The 24,187-nt window shown below is 37.2% G+C and overlaps 1 protein-coding gene across 1 annotated transcript; it reads right to left on the bottom strand.

Moving 5' to 3' along the window:
• Positions 1 to 4,757: 4,757 nt before the first annotated feature.
• On the bottom strand, positions 4,758 to 12,123 carry LOC122985352 (photoreceptor-specific nuclear receptor-like). The gene is made up of 8 exons (XM_044355939.1): positions 11,340 to 12,123; positions 10,487 to 10,637; positions 9,141 to 9,244; positions 8,698 to 9,000; positions 7,546 to 7,724; positions 6,499 to 6,739; positions 5,770 to 5,875; positions 4,758 to 5,319 (listed from the first exon to the last, which is right to left on the bottom strand). Exons 1-8 carry the CDS (start codon positions 11,428 to 11,430, stop codon positions 5,187 to 5,189), a joined length of 1,308 nt encoding a protein of 435 aa, XP_044211874.1. The 5' UTR covers positions 11,431 to 12,123; the 3' UTR covers positions 4,758 to 5,186.
• Positions 12,124 to 24,187: the final 12,064 nt, after the last annotated feature.

The following is a 24,187-nucleotide window of genomic DNA, read 5'->3' on the forward strand; positions in this document are numbered from 1 at the left end:
TGATCACCATAAACAAATAAGATGTTGTCTTTGGATTGTCAAATAAACAATCAAAAATATACATTTACAACTTTGTCAGCAGAAGGTTTAGTTTTATTTGGTCTGGAAGAACAGCGTCTACTTCCTGTTTTGTGATTTCAACTCAGTCGAACACAAAGACGAGGAAGCTAGTCATGCTAACAGTGATGTTTTGTTTTTTCAACTTGCAGTGTTTACTTTCTTGCAGCAGTGCACAACTGCCACCCTTAAATATGCCTTTACATTTCTTATATAATGAGAAAATATAAAATTTTAACCAGAAATTGTTCTCATTATAATGAGAGAGTATCTTGTTATAATAAGTAAAGGAACTTTAAACCTTAAACTAGAAAAAACTTAAGGTTTTTCATTTTATTTCTAAATATATTTCTGATTAAAATGATGATGTTTTCTCATAAAAGTAGGTGCTACAACTGTGACAAACACATCCCATGGCCTTGGTTTTGTCTCCAGTAGACATGCAGAGTCCACATGCTGATAAAAACCCCGTCATGGTCGGTTAGTAAGAGCAGAATTTCATTATGTCTGAAACGAAAGTAAGATTTGATCCTTTCATTCAAACGTTCTCACATCCATTTCACACTGCAGTTTTTATAAGAAACAGATAAATATTTAAAACACCTTTCTAGTAATAAGGAGTATTTATCCTCATTATGATGAGAAAATGTGCTAATTTCAGCAAAAATAAGCATCTTGTTATAACAAGTTGCTTTTCTTGTTATAATCAGAAAAAGGAACTTGTTGAGCAATTTTTTTTTTGTAATGGTGGCGGCATTATGACGTATGCCGTTCTTTGTTGCCTCTTCTTCCACAGCATCATGTTTTCACCTGTTTATGGGAAGTGACTGGTTGTTACTCCCACTTTACTCTGCAAACAAATCTTATTAAATTACAAAATTATATGGCAAAATAGGTAGATAGTCATTGAGACGATATTCCCTATTTGCAGGACGACATCGTTTTTCTCAGCCATCTGAAATGTGTTTAAATTTAGGCACAAATCTACATGGTTTAGAGAAAGATGACAGTTATGGTTAAAGGAAACCAATGTTGGTAAGAAAAGAGATGCTCTCATGATGAAGTCACACATTTTGTTGACATGATCACAGAATCACAATCCTATAACTACATCGTGCTACTTCCATCTGTACTCCTGACAGACAACAGCGACAAGAGGCTCTTGGCAGGTAAATAAATGATGTAATTTCCTTCGTATACTGACCTGTTTTTCTTGTGAGAACAACCTCCTCATCATCGTTTTACACATTCTTAGTTAAATCCAAAACAAATGCAGTTTCTACCTTAATTTTGTTTTCACATTTTCAGATCTTACAACCATGAATTCTATGATTTATTTCTGAATTTTGAGATAACAGCATGTCTGTAAAAAACAAAACAAAAAAACAACAACACCAGTGTTGCTTCTTACTGTATTTAAACCCTGATCTTCCACTGTATCATCCATCTCTTAACAAGAACTACATAGACTCTCTGGGCGAGTTTATTACCCAAAGTCAGTACTCTAGTTATTATCCAAGAGAAGCCTTTTAACTGGCCCTTAACTCCACATTTCTGCTTCATAACAAAAGTAATTGGAGGATTCAACATATTCAAAACTGGGCTCATTGTTCGTAACAAGAAACAATCTGAACAGTCAAGAAACTCTGGAGCTCATATTGAAGAGACTCAACGCTAATTTACATTAAAGACTTTGTTTTAGATCATGTTTAGGGTGCGTGTGTGTGTGTGTGTGTGTGTGTGTGCATGTGTGTGTGTGTGTACCAGGTATTCCTCATGTTGTGGGGACTTCAGTCTTTTTACACAGTCACATGTGGGGACTCGACTCCCTCTTGGGGTCAAAAGGCAAGTCTGAAAACACCTCAACTCCATCAAATCAATGCTGGTTCTGGTGGAACTCTTAACTGCTTGAAGGAGGAGGAAGACACACAGACATTTCATCTTTATTTAAACAGTACTGTGCTCAATCAAATCCCAACGCTGCAGGTTACACCTTCATCAGGGATCAAACAGGAATAATGAGTCTAAAACCACTTTTATACATTTTCATACATTACACAAGGCATCCTGTAGGATAATTATAACATTCAGTAATTAAGCCAACATGTGTCACCTGTATTTTCACCTGTGTTTCCTTTATACATTGTAGCACCATCTTGTGGTTAAATCAAAACAAATCAATTCAATCCAAACCGATCAAACGTCAAATTCCAGTGTAATTTCCAATAAATTGTATCTAAGTTAAATAATAACAGTTAAACTTAGCTTGTAAGGAAACATTCAGTCCATGTGGAGTTTGTTTAATAATGTGAACTCACACTGAACAGATTCAACTCTAATTCATATTTTATGCTAAGACTTTGTTTTGGGATTTTGTGTGTGTGTGTGTGTGTGTGTGTGTGTGTGTGTACCAGGTATTCATAATGTTGTGGGGACTCGCCTCTCTTTTGGGGACAAAAAGCGAGTCCCCATAATGCAAATCATTAAATTTTAAGGTGAAGATTTGCAGTGTTTACTTTCTTGCAGCAGTGCACAACTGCCACCCTTAAATATGCCTTTACATTTCTTATATAATGAGAAAATATAAAATTTTAACCAGAAATTGTTCTCATTATAATGAGAGAGTATCTTGTTATAATAAGTAAAGGAACTTTAAACCTTAAACTAGAAAAAACTTAAGGTTTTTCATTTTATTTCTAAATATATTTCTGATTAAAATGATGAAGTTTTCTCATAAAAGTAGGTGCTACAACTGTGACAAACACATCCCATGGCCTTGGTTTTGTCTCCAGTAGACATGCAGAGTCCACATGCTGATAAAAACCCCGTCATGGTCGGTTAGTAAGAGCAGAATTTCATTATGTCTGAAACGAAAGTAAGATTTGATCCTTTCATTCAAACGTTCTCACATCCATTTCACACTGCAGTTTTTATAAGAAACAGATAAATATTTAAAACACCTTTCTAGTAATAAGGAGTATTTATCCTCATTATGATGAGAAAATGTGCTAATTTCAGCAAAAATAAGCATCTTGTTATAACAAGTTGCTTTTCTTGTTATAATCAGAAAAAGGAACTTGTTGAGCAATTTTTTTTTTGTAATGGTGGCGGCATTATGACGTATGCCGTTCTTTGTTGCCTCTTCTTCCACAGCATCATGTTTTCACCTGTTTATGGGAAGTGACTGGTTGTTACTCCCACTTTACTCTGCAAACAAATCTTATTAAATTACAAAATTATATGGCAAAATAGGTAGATAGTCATTGAGACGATATTCCCTATTTGCTTATATTTGCCTATAAACTTAGCTTGTAAGGAAACATTCAGTCCATGTGGAGTTTGTTTAATAATGTGAACTCACACTGAACAGATTCAACTCTAATTCATATTTTATGCTAAGACTTTGTTTTGGGATTTTGTGTGTGTGTGTGTGTGTGTGTGTGTGTGTGTGTACCAGGTATTCATAATGTTGTGGGGACTCGCCTCTCTTTTGGGGACAAAAAGCGAGTCCCCATAATGCAAATCATTAAATTTTAAGGTGAAGATTTGATTTAAGGTGAAGGTAAGGTAAGGATAAGGTTAAGTCTCCAGGAAATGAATGTAAGTCAGTGTAATGTCCTCTGAAGTGATGGAAACATGACTGTGTGTGTGTGCACCACGTATTCATCATGTTATGGGGACTCGCCTCTCTTCTGGGGACAAAAAGCAAGTCCCCGTGATGTAAATCATTAAATTTTAAGGTGAAGATTTGATTTAAGGTGAAGGTAAGGTAAGGATAAGGTTAAGTCTCCAGGAAATGAATGTAAGTCAATGTAATGTCCTCTGAAGTGATGGAAACATGACTGTGTGTGTGTGCACCACGTATTCATCATGTTATGGGGACTCGCCTCTCTTCTGGGGACAAAAAGCAAGTCCCCGTGATGTAAATCATTAAATTTTAAGGTGAAGACTTGATTTAAGGTTAAGGTAAGGTTAGCATAAGGCTAAGTCTCCAGGAAATGAATGTAAGTCAATGTAATGTCCTCTGAAGTGATGGAAACATGACTCTGTGTGTGTGTGTGTGTGTGTGTGTGTGTGTGTGTGTGTGTGTGTGTGTGTGCGTGTGCGTGTGTGTGCGTGCTCCCTCTCCCTGGAGCTGTGACCACACAGTTTTCTGCCCTCTTGTGACTCACCTTTTACAACATTTTAGTAATGTCATCCTCCTTCTCAAAGCACATTTTAAACACCCAAGTGTGTGTGTGTGTGTGTGTGTGTGTACCAAGTATTACTGACGTTATGGGGACTCGCCTCCCTCTTGGGGACAAAAAGCAAGTCCCTATATCATAAATTATAAAAGTTTTAGGGGAAAGTAAGGAGTAGGGTAAGTCTCCATGAAATTAATGTAAGTCAATGTAATGTTTAATTTGAAGTTTGTGTGTGTTGAGAGTTTTGTGTTGTTAACCAGACAGAAGAGGGCGCTGTTTGATTGATACTTGGCAGTAATGAAGGTCCAGCTCTCAGTAATACTCGTCTGCCTGCACTGTGTAACTGACACACTGATAAAATATTTATATCCTCATACTTTACCAATTAAATTTCTCAATTTATTCCCTTGAAATCATGCACAACGCAGTCGTTTCCCTTCATTAATGAAAGCCTACAGGCTGCATCATGTCTTGTGAAGTGTTACAATCTCATAAAAATAGAATAAAAAAAAAACGTTTTGAAGCAACTTTCACTTTATCAAGGCATGACAACATGAATACAACAGTCCCGTTAATGACAGCAGGGAATATACAGTCCATCTATCACCAAACAAATAAAGATCTGCATTGTAATTTTCACAAAAAGACAAAAACAGAGAAACACTAGAGGACAAAATGTGATCGTGGGTCACTTCAGACACAAATCAAAGTCTAAATATGATACAAATAGACAGCAAGCATCATGACAAGAACTGAATTGCATTGTCATTTTTCAGAATGACCCGACGTGGAAACAACAAACAAATAATAAAGTGGCCTTTTTAAAAAAATAACAGCATGCAGAATCTCTGATATGTATACAGAATACAAAGCAAATATCTGTCGATTATCATTCCTCCAAACCGGGAGGTCGTGGATGACTGCATGGGTTTCTGGGTAACGGTTTTAGTTTTTGAACATGTCACACAGCAGCTTCTCCATGGGAGTGTTTCCGATGGTCCTGTGGAAGAACAGCAGCTCTATCCGCTCCGAGTTCACGAAACGCAAGGAGGGAAGAAGAAGAAGCAGCTTTCCAAACCTAAAACACAAACAAGAAATATAATAGAATATGAATTGTTGTTGTTTAATCTGTTATAATCAATTTTAGTGTTAAATTTAAAGAAAAAAATCCACCTTAAAATACTATTATGCAACTATCAATGCCCATCTGGACTAATTTTGTTGCTTGTGGTGTATTTGTATTGAGTCTCTGAGTAATTATTAAGAAAACAACAGAATATCAAGTCAAATGTTTGGCAGCAGAAAGTTTCAATAATGTTTCAGCAGTGCGACACAAACATTTCTGAGACCATAAGCAGAATTTTTTTTAGGTCGAATACTCCCGTTTTCTGAGAGTTCGGTTTTTTAAATTCAGTTCACAATGTGCAAACATACAGAACAGAAATCGACTGCAATTCAAATCACAGAAGAAAGAAAATAAATTAAAGGGGGGTGTGTGCAGCGGTGATGTTCTGAGGCAGGATGTTACCTGGCTGGTTGACTGGGATAGTGCGAGCGTATGTGTTGTCCCAGCATCACGTGAGACTGATCCTGCAGGTTCTCCACCTGTTCTGGGTCTTTCAGACCGCGAGTCTCTGCGGACGAGAAGAAAAACCGACGTGAGTCAAACAAATTCATACAAAAAGGTTATTTTAAAGTGTTCAAAAGAACAAAAAGTTAAAAACTATGTGATACAAAAGTGTAATTTGGGCAAAAAACCCAACATTTTACAGTATTTAGTGTATTACTTTAAGAGTAAAAATATCCTCTGACGACCTGCTATAGTAGATTTTAGCATTATGTTTTATATGTTCATATCAGAATTTGTAATTATGTGATAGGTTTACTGCATTCTTTGTTAAAGTTTGTTTGTATTATATGCTTCACCTGACTGCAAGACAAATGGCCTTTTGGTAAAAACAAATTAAATTTGAAAGTCTATGCTAAGCTAACATTTTGGCCTCAAGATGGCGCTAGCGGAAAGCTCACAGAGTGTCAGAAATGTAAAAGGTTCGTCCTCTGTAGAGAATGAATGTGCTCAGTAAAAGTCACGACAAGCTGACAGATAGAGTTTGATATTTTTGATAAAATTCTGATGTAACAGTGATGTTCTTTATAATCTTATTTTTGTCAGATTATATGAAATTCACTGAACACAGGACTGGTTGACTTGTTTTTTTGGGAGGGCGGGGGGGGTTTGCCAGTGCCAGCTCCTCACCTGGCTTGAAGAGCACGATGGCCTTGAGGCAGGCGAACTCGGTGGGGTCGACGGCGAGGGCCTTGAAGCGGCTGAAGACTTCCTGCAGGAGGCGAAGGTCCAGGCTGGTGTAGCTGGTTTTTCCCTGCATGCCGGGGCAGAGGTCCGGCAGAGAGAGCAGCGGGCAGCTGTCCAGCGGCAGAGACCACTGGATGGCGCAGAGCAGGAAGAGTTCGCTCCACGCCTCCTCCAGCAGGATCACCTGGTGGGACACGAAGAAGAAGAAGCAGAAGATGAAAAACATTGAAATGATTCAGGAGTTGAGAAATGCAGCTTTGTTTTTTAGCTTCACTGTTTAGTCAAAGTAAATATATATCTGTGATAACTGATGAACTGTAATATAAAGGAAATTAAGATCAAATCAAATGTTATTGGTAGCAGGAGGGAAATTTAGCAAGACAGAATTTAGCAGTAACACAGAATTATGACTTAGCCTTACATAATTATAAATTACTACGTAATTTTGCCACATTGTAGTAGATAAAATAATACTTTAATCCATGACTATGACATACTAAGTCACACTTTTTCACCTACAAATTAAAACTTATGATGAGTCAAAATTATGAGATGTGTACAAGACCTACAATTTTTTTCATTTTTCTTTTATTAAATTGATGTATAACTTTTTTATTTTCCTAGTGGGAACAGATTTGAAGCCAAAAAATGATTATTAATGAATTATTTTAAAACCAGAAAAAATTACAATATTTCAGTTCATTCATTCAAAACTGATGAACAGTGATAAAAATAGAGCCCTGAATTATAATTTTAGCAGATAGGCACGATAGGTGATGTTTGAATTTCTATAAATCATTATCACAATCACAGTATGTTGAATTTTTAAACAAAAAAAAAAACAAGTGGAAAGATTATAAGCCTCAATCAGCCTTAAATATATGAATATCTTCCAAGTAAAAGTGAAAATATAATGCTTATAAAAAAATATAATACCTGCTTCAGTGAAATAATTCAGATTTCTAAAGACTGAGGAGAGGTGAGTCTCACCTGGTCTCTGAAGGGCAGGTTTGAAAACACTGGCAGGTTCTTGGCCCACTTCACCGACATGAAGAGGAGCCTCGCCGAGGTCTCGTACACGTTTTCGGAGCTGGACGGATACAGAGCCATGTGGTACTCCGAGGACGCTCGCTCTGGTTCGTTGCTGGTCACGTCGATGTTCTCGTCAACTGAAACACAAAAGACGAGTTTATAGTCACGCATAGATGAACCCACTTCTGTTTAGTTCAGTTTATGTTCTTCAATCTGTGGCTGTGTTGTTGTGGGTTTGGGTTGTGTTCAGGTTTGGTTAGTTTCAAATTTAATTTTCTCTCTTTTTCTCTTTGACTGCACCATAACTGTCTGCATCCATTTGTCTTGCAGATGATACAGAAAGCTCAGTGAGAAGAGATAAAGTGTTTCATTAGCCTGACAAGCTAACGGTCAGTAACGGATGAAACGGAGCAAAAATAAAAGTTCAGGTCTATATGCCAGGTTTAAGCGGGTTGGATCTTCAAGACACGGGTACAGGCTTGGTTCAGGTCAGTTTTAAGACAGTGCAGAACTCTAGTTAGTGCATGTTAGCATGCCAGCATGCTATCAGTGAGCATGTTAACATGCTAATTCTGGCATGTTACATGCTAAATGGATGCAAGTTGCTGTTAGCATGCTAAAATGTAAATGTTAGCATATAAGCATGCTTACACAAGAATAGTTGTGGACTTTTTGTCTCTTAAATTAAAACGTTATTCCAGTTCCTTCCTGAAAACAGCGTTATGTTTCACAGTGACCTCACTCTGTACCAGTAGGTGGAGATAAAACCATCACAGATTTCGGATCAACTCCTCCACCCTTCCTCCCTCTCTACTGAATAATCCCTTCTTGCATCATGTCCTGTCTTACCCCAGTGAAGTTCACAATGGTCCCATAACTGAAATGTTATGTCATATTTGTTCACATTTTGTCACCTTTTGCACCTGCAATAAATTGATCCCTTTTGCATGTAAAGAGCAAGTTCTTTTTTCAGTGTGCAGCCATTTTTCTCCTAAAATATTGGACTGTTCATCTCAGCTACATGCACATTAAAGTTGCACATTAAAATTAAAGCAAAAGACTTATTTTCCAGCCAGCAGCCTTCGCTCTCAGATATCAAACCCTCCTCACCGTCCTCGGGCTCCAGCTTGGCGCAGGTCTCGGCCGTCATGAGGCTGGCCATGAAGCGGTGGTTATTCTGCGGACTGACGCAACGCTGGGTGGCGACAGATGAGGTGATGGACATGGACGAGGTGATGTGAGGCCACGTGATGACAGAGCCGCCCGAGGAGGAGGAAGAAGAGGAGGAGGAAGAAGAAGAGGAGGAGGAGGTGGGCTCCCGTGTGGTGGCCAGGTGCTCCTTCTCTGGGTCCACGTCGATGGAGTCCAGACGGACCTGAGCTGTGCTGCGGGGCTGCCGCTCGTTCTGCACCGCTGCAGAGAGGAAAATGACGAGGAAGAGGATGAAAGAAGGGAAAAAAGAAGTAATGAGACAAATGATTTTATATTTGAATCTTTGACAGTGAGAGTGAAAGTTTTTTAGCATCATGTTAAATATGATTCCACACACTTACCATCTTTATTCATGCCCGCCTGCAGGCACTTCTTCAGCCGACATGCCTGGCACTGGTTACGATGAGCTTTGTCCACTGGACACATGCCTGTACCGGCCTGGCACCTGTAAACCCACAACCAAGCTTTTAAAGGGAGAGTCCACTCAAAACTAACAGAAATACTGTACAGTATATATATATATATATATATATATATATATATATAATTTGTTTTCTTGTTGCCTGAAGGGAATTGAAAATGAGTATAAAACTTAAAGTAAAGTAGTAGTTATGAGAATATAAATCTCTGGTGAAATGTATCTGGAATTCATGCTCATTTGTATGAAAATAAAAAGCCATCTGTCACTATCTGCATGGAAAATTTTGGACCATATGGACTGAGCGGTAAAACCCGACCAAATCCTTAATCTTAACTAGAATTTATAATAAATTATAGCCTAACCTTTTAAAAAATGACTTACACTGAATTTAAACACAGAATCTGTGATCCAAATGTAAATAAATATCATAATGATCGGAGACAAAGTGACTGACAGGTCTTTTCATTGTACATTAGACACTCTGAACAACAACAACATCTTTATTCAAGTTATTAATGTTTTGTGATGCTTTTAAAGGTTCGTTTACATCATTACGTGTATTAATATTTGAATAAAACAAGTGTATTTTTTCAGTTTTGATTACTTGACAAATCCAATTATTCAAATATTTATTTATGTGACTTTACAGGTGTTTTGACAAAATTACAGTAGGAAATGAACAAAAGTTATAAATCACGCTTTTAAAGGCTCAATCCGTAATTTTTGGACCATAATCTGTTACGGGTTTATTCACAAGCCATCGTAAAGCTGCACCTGTAGATGTAAAATCAGCTTTTTTTTTGGTTTTTCATCTGGTCATTATTGAAAAAAAATCAGTTTACAAGAAATTCTTTTTTATCAGAATCATAAAACAGTAATAATTTAGACGTTGTTGTTAGTCTTTGTCTTATGAGACCTGTCAATCAATTTGAGAGTGACAACAGTTTCCAAATGTCTATATTTTGGTTTGTGGCACTACACTTGCCTTGACATTTGGATCATGAATTATGCCTTTAAGTGAATATGCATTGCATTTGTTGTGTTTTTATGTGACAAAAATTTACAGGTGTTGGTGCATATAACTGAAGTTGATGGCTTTGAAGATGTGTTGGATAAAATACACTTTGAATTTGCCTCCGTTACCCATAATGCACTTCATCTACACATGGGGAACATCGTGTATCTTGAGTATCTGCAGATATTAAAGGACAAACCCAGAAGCTCAGATACAGTTATCTGACAGGGGAAGTTGTAGTTTTGTCTTGCCTGTAAATGAGCCTCCTCCTCACGCTGCGTTTGAAGAAGCCGCTGCAGCCGTTGCAGGCGTAGATACCGTAGTGTTTCCCGCTGCTGGTGTCCCCGCACACTTTGCAGACCAGAGCCGGGCTCAGAGCTTTGCCCGGGGCCGGACTCTTGGCTGTGAGACAAACACGGTCACACAGGGCAGGTCGGTTAGTGCCATTCATTTAACGTGGTATTGTTTCATACATGTGCCTGCCATCTGTGGTGTGAGCTCAGTCTGCATGAAGCTCAGCAGTCTGACAAAACACACGAGCCAATATTGCAACAGACGTTTAAGTCTGAAAATCTCATTTAGTGGATGATTATAAAATTTAAACAATAAATGGCTGGAGGCAGATTAACAACTAACACAAATGATGCAGGGATACTGAAATTAATCTAAATAAACCCATTAATTATAAATAAATTCAGATAGCTTTGCTTACAGTTGCATGATAAATATTTATTTTGACCTTGTGCTGCTTTAATCAAGTATATTTATATTCAGAAAACGTGAACTCGGAGCTGCCAGCTCTTTGTTTTTATTGTAATCAAAACAGATTCATGCACATATTCATGATCTTTTAATTTTACGTCACGCTTGTGTGGTGTTTTGAAATTTAGTGAAATTAAACACATGTTTTTTTGGAGTTTTATATTAAACAGATAGGAAGCACAAAACAGAGTATTTCAAATAGAAACATACACTTTAAAGATCAAGTTGATGAACATCAGAAAACTCCAAAAGTATATTTTCCAGACTCCTACAGGCCCTGGTTTGCCTCCCAACTCTCAGGCACCTGTTGCTCCTGAAGATCGTGCACCGTAGAGCTCTTACCTCTGCTATCGTCTGTCCCGCCGCTCCCGGACGATTCAGTGGGCGAAGAGGACGGCATCATGGAGATCTTCGATAGGTGATCTTCCATCATTTCTCGCTAAAAAAAAATATCTCCTTGACTGATACTGAAGACAAGAAGCTTTGCTGTAAAGTGTTTGTCCTCCTCTCTGGCGCTTCAGAAAATTTCAAGATAACAACGTCCAAAAAAACACAAAAAGTTCAAGTTCCTTTTCAGTTTGTTGCAGGAAAACACTCGTAAAGTGAACAAATGTGGGCCTCTAGTTGCTCTCAGTGTGCAGATGGCAGGTTGAGTCCCCTGCGGAGCCTCTACTGTGTGGAGATACAGATGGGCTGGGGTCCTGCCATGAAGCTCGCACTTGTTGCACGTCAACAGGTTGTGTGTCCTCCCACCGGCCGTCGGGGTCCGTCACTACTGTCTGTGGGTGCTCCTCGGTGGCAGCTCCTCAAAAGGGAGCCCAGAGGGGGGGTTGGGGGAGGATTAGCCCCAAGCGCTGTGTAAGCAGCATGCTTATTTGTCATCCTCTTAATCTTTACTGTTCATCTACTGGATCAATCAGTCACATTGCCAGAACATTGGTGCTGTTCAGACGCGGGTCCTCGTTTGAGTCCGCAAACAAAAAACAGAAGAGGAACAACAAGGAAAACAGCGACAGCGATGACTGCTAAAACTCAAGCAGAGGAGTTGTAACTTTAGACCCATCCAGCTCCGTCTCCTCTGTCCACGAGGGCATCCGTCAGTCAACACTCCTCTTCGGTATCTGCGTTTAAAGGGATGATTACATGAGGCGCACATTATTATATTTACCAGCCTCTTCAATTTGTATTTCCCCTCCTTTCCCTACTTTTTTTTTGCCTCTGAAATTGCAGCTCCATTTCCCCCCTGCTGTATATTTGATCTGTGTGATTGCCTCCCATTCATAATGACTCCCAGTGTTTGCTCAGGAGCTGCCTATTAACTCCCATTTCGCTCTTTTTTGACAAACTAGAGATCATCCGCTTCCCTCCGGCTGCCAGGAGAATAGGTCACAGAGGGAATAATAGAATTTTGAATGGCTGATGTTTTGGCCGACACTAATTTAGCTCATTCATGAGGGTCTCCCCTGTATTATTAAGGAGGTAGAATCATCATACATGTGCCATTTACATAGGTAGAAATATTCAGCTGAGGCAAACAGGAGACTGAACCACTGAATATGAAATGTGCAGACTTGCTGTTTACCAAAACGTCAGACAATTTGAGGCTAAATTAAAAACACTGTACTTTATTGCTATGATTAAGACCAGAAAGGCACCAAAATAAAAGCAAAGCAGCCATTAAAACAATATTTCCTTGTATCTTTGCAAAAAAAACCAACCAAACAGTAGTTACAGGAGAACCGTCGTGGAAGATCCATTTGTTCAATTCATAGCAGGTGTTGAACAGGCTTTCTGTTGTTAATGACAGTATGATCACAGTTTAACGTTCACGCAACTTTCTGCTCATTTTTCATCATTTGTTTCTTCGCACAGTTGAGCGGTTCGACTGAATGATCTTAATCTGAAGAGGTGCCAAGTTTCTGACATCTGCGCTGTGCTGGTATCTGCACTGACTCTTTGTTGTTTGTTTTTCTGTTTGCTGTTTGTTCTGCACTTGTAACGTTAATAATTGCACTGATCTTAGATTTGACATATGACCACTTGATTGTTTTTCTTCCTCTTGCGGGTCAGAAAACCAAAACAATGAGCTTAAAGACTCTAAAAAGCTCAGTAGAGCCGAGACAGTTTGCAGAGTCGGTGATAATCATCTGTTTGTCACTATTGTATAGACGACAGCTTTCACATTATGCATAGTCAATTATTATAATATAAAAAATATTGATCGGTGCAGCTTTAATTCAATTAATCTGTATATTGTTGGAACAAAATGTAAACAACTGTCCTCCAACTGTTTCATTACCGTTAAACTCTAAGTAGGAAATTTGCTTGAGGAGCAAATTTAATGTTGATGTCAGCGAGTTCTAGCTCCACAACAACAAGGCTTGACCATAATTGTTAAAACAAAGTGGAAAGCAGTTAAGTAGATTAGAGATTGACCACATTTTGTCTGCCTGTGCACCAGCCGCAGTCAACACAAGACAAAGGGGGGGGTGAAGAAACACAATTAGCTCAAAAGATTAAAAGAGCAGTGAAGACACACTTCTTGTGGGCATCTTTAGCCATATGGTGGCTACTCTCTTCATCCTTGGCCACCACACTGTTGACCTTTGTAAGATTTACCAGTTAATTAGTCTTCTGGGGTCAATGCAGTACAGGCTTTCTGCATGGATTCATTCAATCACACACCGAATACTGAAGTGGATATCTAGTCATTTATCTTTCAAAAAGGGCCAGAAAACACATCAACTATGTTTCCCACCATTGTTTTTGTGCACTTTTTCAATTTATGCATAAAAACTTCTTGAAATTCAAAAATTATAGCTCCAAAAACAGCTATAATGTTGTTTTATTGTGTTGTTTTGCAGTCGGCTGAGGCTGAAAAGTTGGCATATCAAAAAACAGAAGATGAGATAAAGACATATTGATTTTTTCAAATACACTTCAAGTCAATGCAGTACCTGCCTCTGCTTCCTCCACTGTAGACTTAGAATTTATATCATGCTGCCACTTCCTGTTTTAGGCCTCCACTCCATCAGAAACACCAAAAAAATGTAGAATAAAAAGAGTGTTGGTTTCATCTGCGTTTCAAGCCCTAACATCTGAGAAAAACACCACAGGATAAACATAAGTCAGAAGAGACAATATACCTGCTGCTCTTTGAGGCGGTTCAGAGGACGGTAGACTTCAAGAAGACTTCAACATAGATGGAGATGTCATGCTCATCACTGCAGCTGTTGGTGTGGCTGTCAACCTTATGTAAGTGGAACTGAAATATGTAAATGTCCTTCAAGAGAGAACTGTGAGGCGATAGTATTTATATACACGGTGTGAGCTTGTCCTGCGTTACTGTTTTTTCGTTGAATTATTTGTAACTTGTTGATTGAAAATTTGCACCTTTAATCCTTTAGTTAAAGACCTTTAATCATATTTTTATGACCTTTCATATCAGTGTTTTTATTTCTCTTATGATGGGGGTGTCTTGACATGTGAATATAATTACATGACTGATATCACTGGTCATTTTACTACATATATGCCTGATTTTCCTCTTTTGGGTATTTGCCTGGTCCTAACAATTCAGTCCAAAGTACTGTCTAAATGACATATATATATATATATATATATATATATATATATATATATATAGGCAAATGGATATTTCAAATACACTTCATGTCAATGCAGTACTCGCCTCTGCTTCCTCTACTGTTGACTTAGAATTTATGTCATGCTGCCACTTCCTCTTGTGAGCCTCCACTCCACCAGAAAACCGCCAAAAAATATAGAATAAAAAGAGTGGTGGTTTCATCTGCGTTTCAAGCCCTAACCTTTGAGAAAAACACCACAGGATAAACATAAGTCAGAAGTTAATTTAAAAAAAACACACAAATCCATCTTGGGCGGGAAGGTTATGATGTATCAGAGCTGTCGGTGCACAATTAATTATGTAATCGTGTCATATCCTCTTGAGTATCTTCATATAAAGTTAGCTGATGGAAACAAAGTTCCTCATTTATATAAATATATACAGAACTTGTATTGCACCCAGGTTTGTATGCACTCATACACTTTCTGTTATGTTTTTTATGTTTATTGAATGCTTGTCAGCATTCACATTAAATTGGCGCTTTTTCCTACTTTTTGACATTTTATAGACTAAACAATTAATTGATGAATCAAGAGAATAATCGTTAGTCGAGCCCTAGTTTAAAGTTGTGAGCAATTTAATTTATTTTGTCTTCAAAATAGATATGAAACTCAAAGTGTTTGCCTACAACAACTGAAGAACTGAAATCCCTCCTAATGAGAAACTTTCAAATTAAAGGCCAGTATCCACTTCAGATGAGGCAACCAGTTACTGGACTGGTAGCGCTGGGGGAACCGTCGGGTACACGGCTAATAAAATTAAACATTCAAGCACCAACAGTATTTCAGCAAATATCATACTGAGATTTCTTTGAAGCTCAAGGAACCTCAGCGCTCATGTTCCACTTGAGCCAAAGAGGAAAGATAAATGACAACAGATGTTAATTTAAAATATATGAAGGACTTAGCTTACAAACATACAGTATGTTTAATAGTAATACAGTTCAATATTTACTCTTTCAGTCAAGCTATTTATAACCAAAACCAAACTATTTAGCTTAATTTTTCCTGGTTTAAAAAAAACTCACTTTTTTGACTATTTAAGTATCAAATATATCAAATCTTCTAGTTCTAGGTGTTAAAAAATTTCTTCTTAATGACCATTAAACAATAGAGACCGGAGCCGAAGTATCAAATTTAACAGAATTTATTTTCTTGTACAAGAAGGAGCGTTTCACAATGCAACAAGCAGGATTAGGTTTCAAAGAAAAAGGCTCCTCAAGGAGCACCTACAACAGGGTTTTATACACCTTAAGTGGGCGTTACAGTTCTTTTCTTAATCTATCAAATACAGACTTATACATAACGTCATGTTTGTTTTCAGTTCTCCTGTCCAGGAGCCATCCTGCCCAACTGACCCCCAGATAACATGTCTCACCCTTTCTCCAACGAATTTTAATTTCTACATCTTCCTCTTTATAAATATAATTCTAAACTTCCTTTAACCTCAGCTGATGAGTCTGCTAATGTTGCAGAGTTGCAGTACAAGACAGGAACAATTTATCATGAGCTAAATAAAATAGTAACACTCATACTCATAGAGGCTGTGAAAAAGTGGGTGAGACCATCATTTTGTATTTCCTGCCATACTTGTCATTTGTTTGTTTAGCCAGTCACATTGCTGTCACATACTACCCTGGGTTTTGTTTGTGTATACTACCCTGGGTTTTGTTTGTGTTTAGCATTGTTTTGTTACATTTACATCTGCATTTGTGGTTTAATTGAGACGGGAAAGCATTTAAGGTCATTATTTATTGTTTGTTGACAAAACTTGTAGCAGCAGCTCTCTACAACAGTAGAGTTGGCACATGTGTGCCTGGACAGTGGAGTATGATTTTTTACTGATTTTCTTCATCCAGCAAATTCCTTTTTGCTTTGCTTGGTAGCATCAAAATACATTACATTTCCAATCAATTTGAATTATGTTATATGCCCTTACTTTTGTCATGATAATGATTTGGTACCATGCCATCTGATCACAACATCAATCAAAAAAGCATCGGCACACCCATTTGTGCCTGGAAATATAAAATAAATAATCACCATTTAGGATTTTTTTTTGCTTGTGTTGGCACATATTTCATCTAATCTTCACAAAATTTGGTAAATATCATATTAGGATGACCCTGGACAAAACCTATGAGTTCATTTCTGGGTATCACTTACCATTTGTCTGGCATTGGTTGCCAAACTTTTGAAGGTGTGGGTGACGTCTTTAACGGTCCAGAACTATTCAATGCTAAATTGGATTGTGACCAAATTTGGGAATGTTGTACATAACACCACACTGCACAAGTGTGTAACATTTGATATAATTCTACCTCCAGTAAAGTAACATTATAACATGATATTTCTGCAATTCTGTTGTAATAAAATGAAATGAAGTATACAAGTTCCAACTCAATTGCCTGAAGAAAACGTTGGCATTGAACGTTTCTGCAAACATTTCTGAATATATACGTTTCAACACGTGAAATACATATCATATCAACATTTCATACAAACGTAGCATATTAACATTTCTACCCGTTGAATAATGATGTTTTATGGTGTGACAACGCTGTGGTTTAGGTCTGGTTAGGTTTAGGCACAAAGACCATTTGGTGTTAGGGTTAGGGTTAGGGTTAACCCAAACGGCCGATGTCTCACTAAAAACACCCGGTTTTCTCGCCAGAAAAACAGCTGCAAATGTCCTGACATCTCGCTAAAAACAGCCACTTTTGTTGATTGAAACAGGAAGCGGGTACTAGTTTCAAGGTGCTCTCAAGCTCTCTGCTGACTTCCAACTTGCTACCAAGAAACTTACTAACCATCCACCAATCCTCCCTCCTCCTAATAGGAAAGTCAGCTCATATAGATCGCATGTGAACTACGTCACTTTAGAAATGTTGATATGATACGTTTTGTTGAAATGTTAATATGCTACGTAGATATTCAATGATTCTGTGGTTTGCAGAAATGTAAACTGCCAATTCATTCTGGCGACCAAGCTGCAAGGTCTTTATGAGGATCTGCACGACATGCTGAATCATGGCACCAGTAGCCGCACCCCGTGGTCATGAGTAAAACACGCCATATTACTTATTATCTGCCAAATCTCTTAAATGTAATGTACTATGGTAACCAAATTCTGCAAAGTTGTACAGATGGGGATGCTGAACAAGTGTGTTGTATTTGCTTTGCAAAGTATTTCAGCTGTCAGCATTCACACGCATTTTCCGCAGGAAATGCATTTCTAATTTATCTGAAGTTGTGTCAGTTTTTACACCCTGGTCATGAGGAATATTTCATTTCAGCTGTATTTTTTGTCATTTGAAAGCAATTCAAACTTTTCGAATTTTTAACTTGAACATTTAATGAATATTTTACTCTATAGTTTATTTTTCTCTATAATTATTATGATAATATATTACATTTACTTATTACTTAAACTTAGCATTCAGACAGGCTGCAGTGCTACCAGACTGTCTATAACTGATACGTTGGGAGTATTCTTCTTGTCAAGAGTTAAATGCCTCAGAAACAGCATTTAGACGAAAACCAACTAACTGACCAGTGTCCGTCAATTCTCTTCTTCATGTATTATGCAACTTTAATTTACTTATAATGTGCTGATGGCGCCTTTTAATATCTTATGAGCAAAAGGACCTCATGAACGTTAGCATTATTGCTTTATTATTTATTGAAATCACCTGCATTATCCATTCAAATAATGTGAGCTTTGCAAAAAAGTGTCAAGGTTAAAGTTGGCAAGTCCTCAGTTATTAACCTCAGTTATGATTACTGAAATTAATTAAATAATAGTTTTCCTGCAGCTTTTCCACTTACAAGTCTTAAAAAACTGAGCGTTTTTTCAACCTTCAGTCTTGATGATCAGTCTTCATCTCACTGGGAATACTAACACAGGTAATTAACATGTTTAAGAGCGCAACTGCTAAGGCTGCAAAATCGAATAAACTTTCTTTTATTAAAGAGAAGAGAAAATGTTTCAGGTGATTAAGGGGTCTGCTGACCATGTAATTGCAATCTGTGCAGTTTGAGTCTAGTTGGGGCCGTTTGTTGTCATCTCTGCTCTTATTTTGTGTCATCTGTTTGCTGTAAAAATGTCAGAAAAATGTTTTAGAAAGAAAATGGTTTTGGAAATTAGAAAATGTAATCAGCATTTGGGTCTTGATCTCCATCAAAATACACATTGATTAACAATCACTGAGATACTGCTTTTAGTAAGTGTAGTAGATTATTAGAAAATAGCAATAATATTTAAAAATGCTGTTTATCACAATGTTATAAATCCTTAATAATGCTCCAGAATCCACACAAAAAACCATGACTTATTCCTTTGTTTATGTGTTAACAAGTTTTCCTAACAAACAAGGAGAAGAACAAACAAATGGGACTGAAAATTGTTTTTTTTTTCTGTAAGATAAAGGAATAAAAGTGGTCAAATAAAATTGAAATGCATACATGCACATAATCAGATTACACAGTAGATCTTTAAAGGCCACAAATGAACTTTTTTTTTTAAATCACTGCATTGGTTTCCTTCATTAGGGAGGCTTATTTCTTTTGTAGACACCTGCTGTAGAGGTGTGAAGTTGTTGAGCTGCAGATCAGATCTGCTCTCTATGTTTAGACGATGACTCTGCGGCTGAGATGAGCGGCTGCAGCCGGCTGGCCGGGCCAATCGCAGCATTATAACAGTTTACATAATAATATTAAGCTGCGGTACACGGTGTCAAAATGAGTTTTAGGTGAAGACTTGCTTACATGAGCAGGCCATAGATTATGCCATGACAAATAGATTAGAGTGGGAGCAGCCTAATATTGGCATTCAAAGAATGAGCCGTGTTATGTAATGACTTTAATGACTGTATGTACGTCGTATGAGACTTTGAAAACAACTCTAATGAGACGGCACGAACCGTCATCAACTGTCTCGTCTGACAAAGCTGCAGCCTCCTTATGGCTGTTTATTGTCTGAGGTCATGTGCAGAAAATCAAACCTGAAAGACAAAGTCTCAGATTTTCACCACTAACAGATACTTCAGTATAAAGCATATTAACGTTAGCATATTAATGTTAGCATATTAGTGACATTTAACAGTATAAACCAAAATCTGCTAAACTGATCCTTAGGCCAAATTTGATCTGTCCTCCAAATGTCATTTTCTGTTTGTTTTTTTTTTTTTAAACTGTCTAATATATATGGCCAACATGATGGGTGTGTTACTGAAACAGTTAATTGTTTGACAAAAAAATAAATGGAATTCAAACTTGATAAATTGATTGATTGTTTTTGTTAATTAAACTAAAAATATTTGCTTCAAAAATGATAATAGTTGCTTGCCTTTTTAATTTTCACATTTTTGAATTATTGCTTTGGAGCTTTGTACACAAGAAACCTGACAATTTGTCATTTGTCAGTAAATCTGAGATTTAAAAAAAAAAAAAAAACTATTTGTAACCCTGTAGGGATGACATGATGCCAGCTGCACAAACATGACTTGTGTTGCATTTACTGAACAATAGGCTTGAAATTGATGTAAAATGTATCCTGTCCTTTCTTGACTTTATTACGGTAGATAGTGATAGTAGAGAGATGACAGGAAATGAGGGAGAAAGAGATGACTCAAAGGATTTAAACTGGAGTTGATGGTTGGCATGGTAACCCCGTAAAGATATATCATATATATCTACACATTTACAGAATTCCTTATTTGAACATTACTCACATGTCAATAAAATTAAAAACAATTATTGTTATTTTTAGCCTCATTTACGATATTGTAATGACATTATACATAACTGAATTTATGGGAGAAGTAGCAAAAAGAAAAGTGCAGAAACTTTGTTTTACTTTAGTTACTAGCAGAGTAACTTTCTGTAATCTCAGACTTGACTAAATAGACCAATAAGACAAGTTTTTATTATGAATTGAGAAATAAAATGTTGGATATGATTAATTTGTTGTTCTTTTGCCAATTTCTTTCTATTTTATTCAATACATTAATACATTTTTAATCAAATTATGTTATTCTTGTTCTATGTATTTATATATCAAACTGCATATTTCATGATCGATCAGTTATTAGTACTGATTTGTCAATTGATTTACCAACTGTGCAACTGATTATACTAACTGGACTTCCATTTGTTTGTCATAAATCTTTGTTTCTTATCATAAACACATCAAACATGTTTGAAAACAGTTCTCTATTATCACATTTGCTGTTCACACATTACAACACCTGATTACATCACCGCCCTAACCTGGCCGGCCTGAGCAGACCACACATATGAAAGAGGATAAAAGAACACGCACACACACACACACACACACACACACACACACACGGGAGGAGAGTGTTACCATGGATCATGAAGGAAACTCAAGGAGGAGTGTGGAGATGAAGGAGGAGGGGGGGTGGGGGGGGTGTTAAATCTGATCTGGCCAGTGCTGACGACGGCAGTGTGGCTGCGTCCTCACATCAGCCCCGCATCACTGTGTGTGTGTGTGTGTGTGTGTGTGTGTTATATAACAGGGTGATAAATCTGCCTTTGGGATCTGACTGTGGTAGCTGAGCCTCTTACCTATGTGTCAGGTGTGTCAGGTGGAAAGCTCTGGCAGCAGATCTTCATCTTCCACATCACCCAGCTCAGTGGATGTTGAGCTGAACTGACACGTTAGTCTGTCACAACAAACTTTTTTTTTTAAGGGACAGTCGGTGATGAATTATGTCTCTTGCGCTGCTGCTGGTTGTCCTTTCTGTTTTAATAAATAGTTTTATTATAGTCAAACACTTTTGGTTCATGATGATGAAACTATTGGCCAGATTTCCATAAAAAGTTCTGTTTATATTCATCATTCACTGAGGATGAATATAAATGTTTTTGGTGACTGCCCCGACCTTCCACCTGTACAAAAGAAATATCAAAATGTGATGGTAAGATTGACATTACTGGACACATTCATGCTTCTCATTAAGATAATTAGGTTTTATAAGTTCTTCGGAGACTTGCTGTAAAGGGGAAAAAAGGGCGTCTAGATTTTTGTCACTATCTTAGTTTAATGTGTTAACACGCTAACATTTACTGATTAGCACAAAGTGCAGCTGGGACTGATATGAATGTCACTAGTTTTGCAGGTATTTTGTTACAAACAAAATTGGACAAATTAAATATTTGGCCTGATGGTGATCCTAGTGATTACAATTTATTCTGAGGGGGGACATGGATGTGCTTAGCAATTTCATGGTGATCCATATAATAGTTGTTGAGATATTTTCACTTTTTGTGTTGCTGTTAATTTAAATTGAAATCATTTTACAGGCCTGAAGACCTAAAATGTAACAGTAAGTAGTAAATAGTAAAGTTAAGATTAGTCTGAGAAAAAAGAACATCATTTTGTGCAGCAGAATCATGTTTTCTGCTTTCTTATCATCTTAATAATAATCATGCAGGAACCACTGCAGTGGAGAAAAAGTCAACCTTGAATGTCTTTAAGAGGTTTTGTGTTGATCCATCAAGTGGATGTTGAGATCTTTCACTTGATAAATGAAAACTTTGACATGCTGGTGGCACTAAACGTTGCTCTTGAAGCTAAAAACGGTTTAAAACTACAAGGACATCCAGGTCCTGTAAGGCTGTTTGCCTCCTTAACCGCTAAATACTAATGATGTTGAGGTTCTTTCTTGATCTTAGAAACTCCGTATCTTTTTTTTTTTTTTTTTTTAACTTATTTTATTTCCTTTTCTCAAGTGCAGTTGTACAGTACAATCAGCTTTTCAAATATTTACATTAATACAGGTGTAAATGAAGCAATGTTAAGGGTCCGTTCATGATTTTTGACCTTCCATCATGTGTCCATGTGTCCATCATCCATACAGCCATTATTAGTACATAAGTAAATAAAATGAATGATAATAATAATAACAATAATAATAATAATAATAATAATAATAATAATAATAATAATAATAATAATAATAATAATAATAATAAAGGTCAATAAAAAAGTAAATAAATAAATTAAATAAATAAATAAACAAATTTTAGAAAACAAAGCAAAACAAAAAAAAGTTACAAATATACATACGTATATATACACCAACAAAAAAAAGGAAAAAAAAAAAAAAAGAGGAAAACTTCAAGTAAAACTTGTTCGGAAACTGCGTATCTTTTGATGAAGATCATATTATGTAATCAAAAGGCACAGAGTAGTACAAATCACAGTTGTTGTACGGTTTTGATAGAGTCCCTGTGGGAATGCTAGTTTTATTTATTTATTTATTTCCCTCCTTTTTTTAAATTGTTTGACAGTTTTCATTTGATGTTTTTTTACCATTTGTTCTGTTTTCAGTGTGGTCATGTTCTGTTCAGACTCTCCTGGATCTTTGTCAAACGCTTTTATTTTTGGCAGGTCAAAGTCATTAACACACAACATGTCAGGCAAAGGCTTATTGAGGTTTGTGTGATGTCTATTTAAACTATTATACTGTTGGTCTAAATACACAGCATCTGCCTCATTTATTTCCCACATTTTCCTGCTGACAATGGTAGACAATAACAACAGTTCTAATAGTAGCATCCAGGTTCTTCTGTCAAAACACTGCAGTGCAACCAAAGTGTCCCCAGTGAGGTAAATATAGGATATAGTGAGGTTAATATTGAAACTTTGGATCCATAGTGCAGTTTTATTGTTTTGTTTTGTTTTGTTTTTGTGTGTCCCCATCACTTACATTGTAAGTGCATTATAAAGGGATCTCTTACCAGTATCTTCCTCCTTTTTAACACATAATGTTCTTACTGTTTGACTGTGGTCATTTATTTCATGTCTTCCATCTTGTCATTTTCTGTCATGAGGTTTCTCGTTTTCCTATCCTAAACATATCCCACTTTAAAATGGCAATAAAGTATTTTATAATCTTAGATATCTAAAATTCCTGGCATGTCCTCGGGCCTGAATCATCCAGGAGTCTTTACAGATCCACTGGAAGCTGCTCTGTCTGTCTGTCTGTCTGTCTGTCTGTGCGTGTTGGCAGGAGCCTGGCCTGCCGTGTGCATCCAGCTCTCTCTGTCCTGACCTAGATCTCTGACAGTAAACAGCTGCTTCCTAAAGCGACGTCGTGCTGCCATCAGCAGAACGGCCCGGAGAGATAAATGTCAGATTGGACCTCGGCTGAGCCTCTTGATGCAGCTCAGGGCCTCGCGGTTTGTTTAGGAGATCCACAGACACTTAGCAGCCAACTGCTGCTGCTGCTGCTGGCGGCATTGTTGTGGGGGTTTTTTGTTTTGTTTTAATTAACACTGTTCGCATTCAAGGCACACAATAGACAAAAAAAAAATACAACGAGAACGCCGTCCAAAGCGGAGGCCTCGTGTCCGCTTCAGCGAGTAACAAGTGTATTTGACTGACGGAGAACAAAAGCTTCACAAAAAGAAAAAAAAAAATCCCTTCAGCTATGTGTTTGAAGGTGACATCTTTGACTGTGTCATCATGAAGCTGGTTTACATGAAACAGGAGGTAAAATCCTGAACTTTTTCTG

This window comes from Thunnus albacares, chromosome 1 (assembly GCF_914725855.1).
Source record: "Thunnus albacares chromosome 1, fThuAlb1.1, whole genome shotgun sequence".
Taxonomy (NCBI): Eukaryota; Metazoa; Chordata; class Actinopteri; order Scombriformes; family Scombridae; genus Thunnus; species Thunnus albacares.

Coding starts and splice junctions, on each gene's coding strand:
- LOC122985352 (XM_044355939.1), bottom strand. CDS start 11,430: ATGATGGAAGATCACCTATCGAAGATCTCCATGATGCCGTCCTCTTCG. Junction 5,876..6,498: donor CATCGTGCTCTTCAAGCCAG/GTGAGGAGCTGG, acceptor TCTCGTCCGCAG/AGACTCGCGGTCTGAAAGAC. Junction 5,320..5,769: donor TATCCCAGTCAACCAGCCAG/GTAACATCCTGC, acceptor TTTGTGTTTTAG/GTTTGGAAAGCTGCTTCTTC.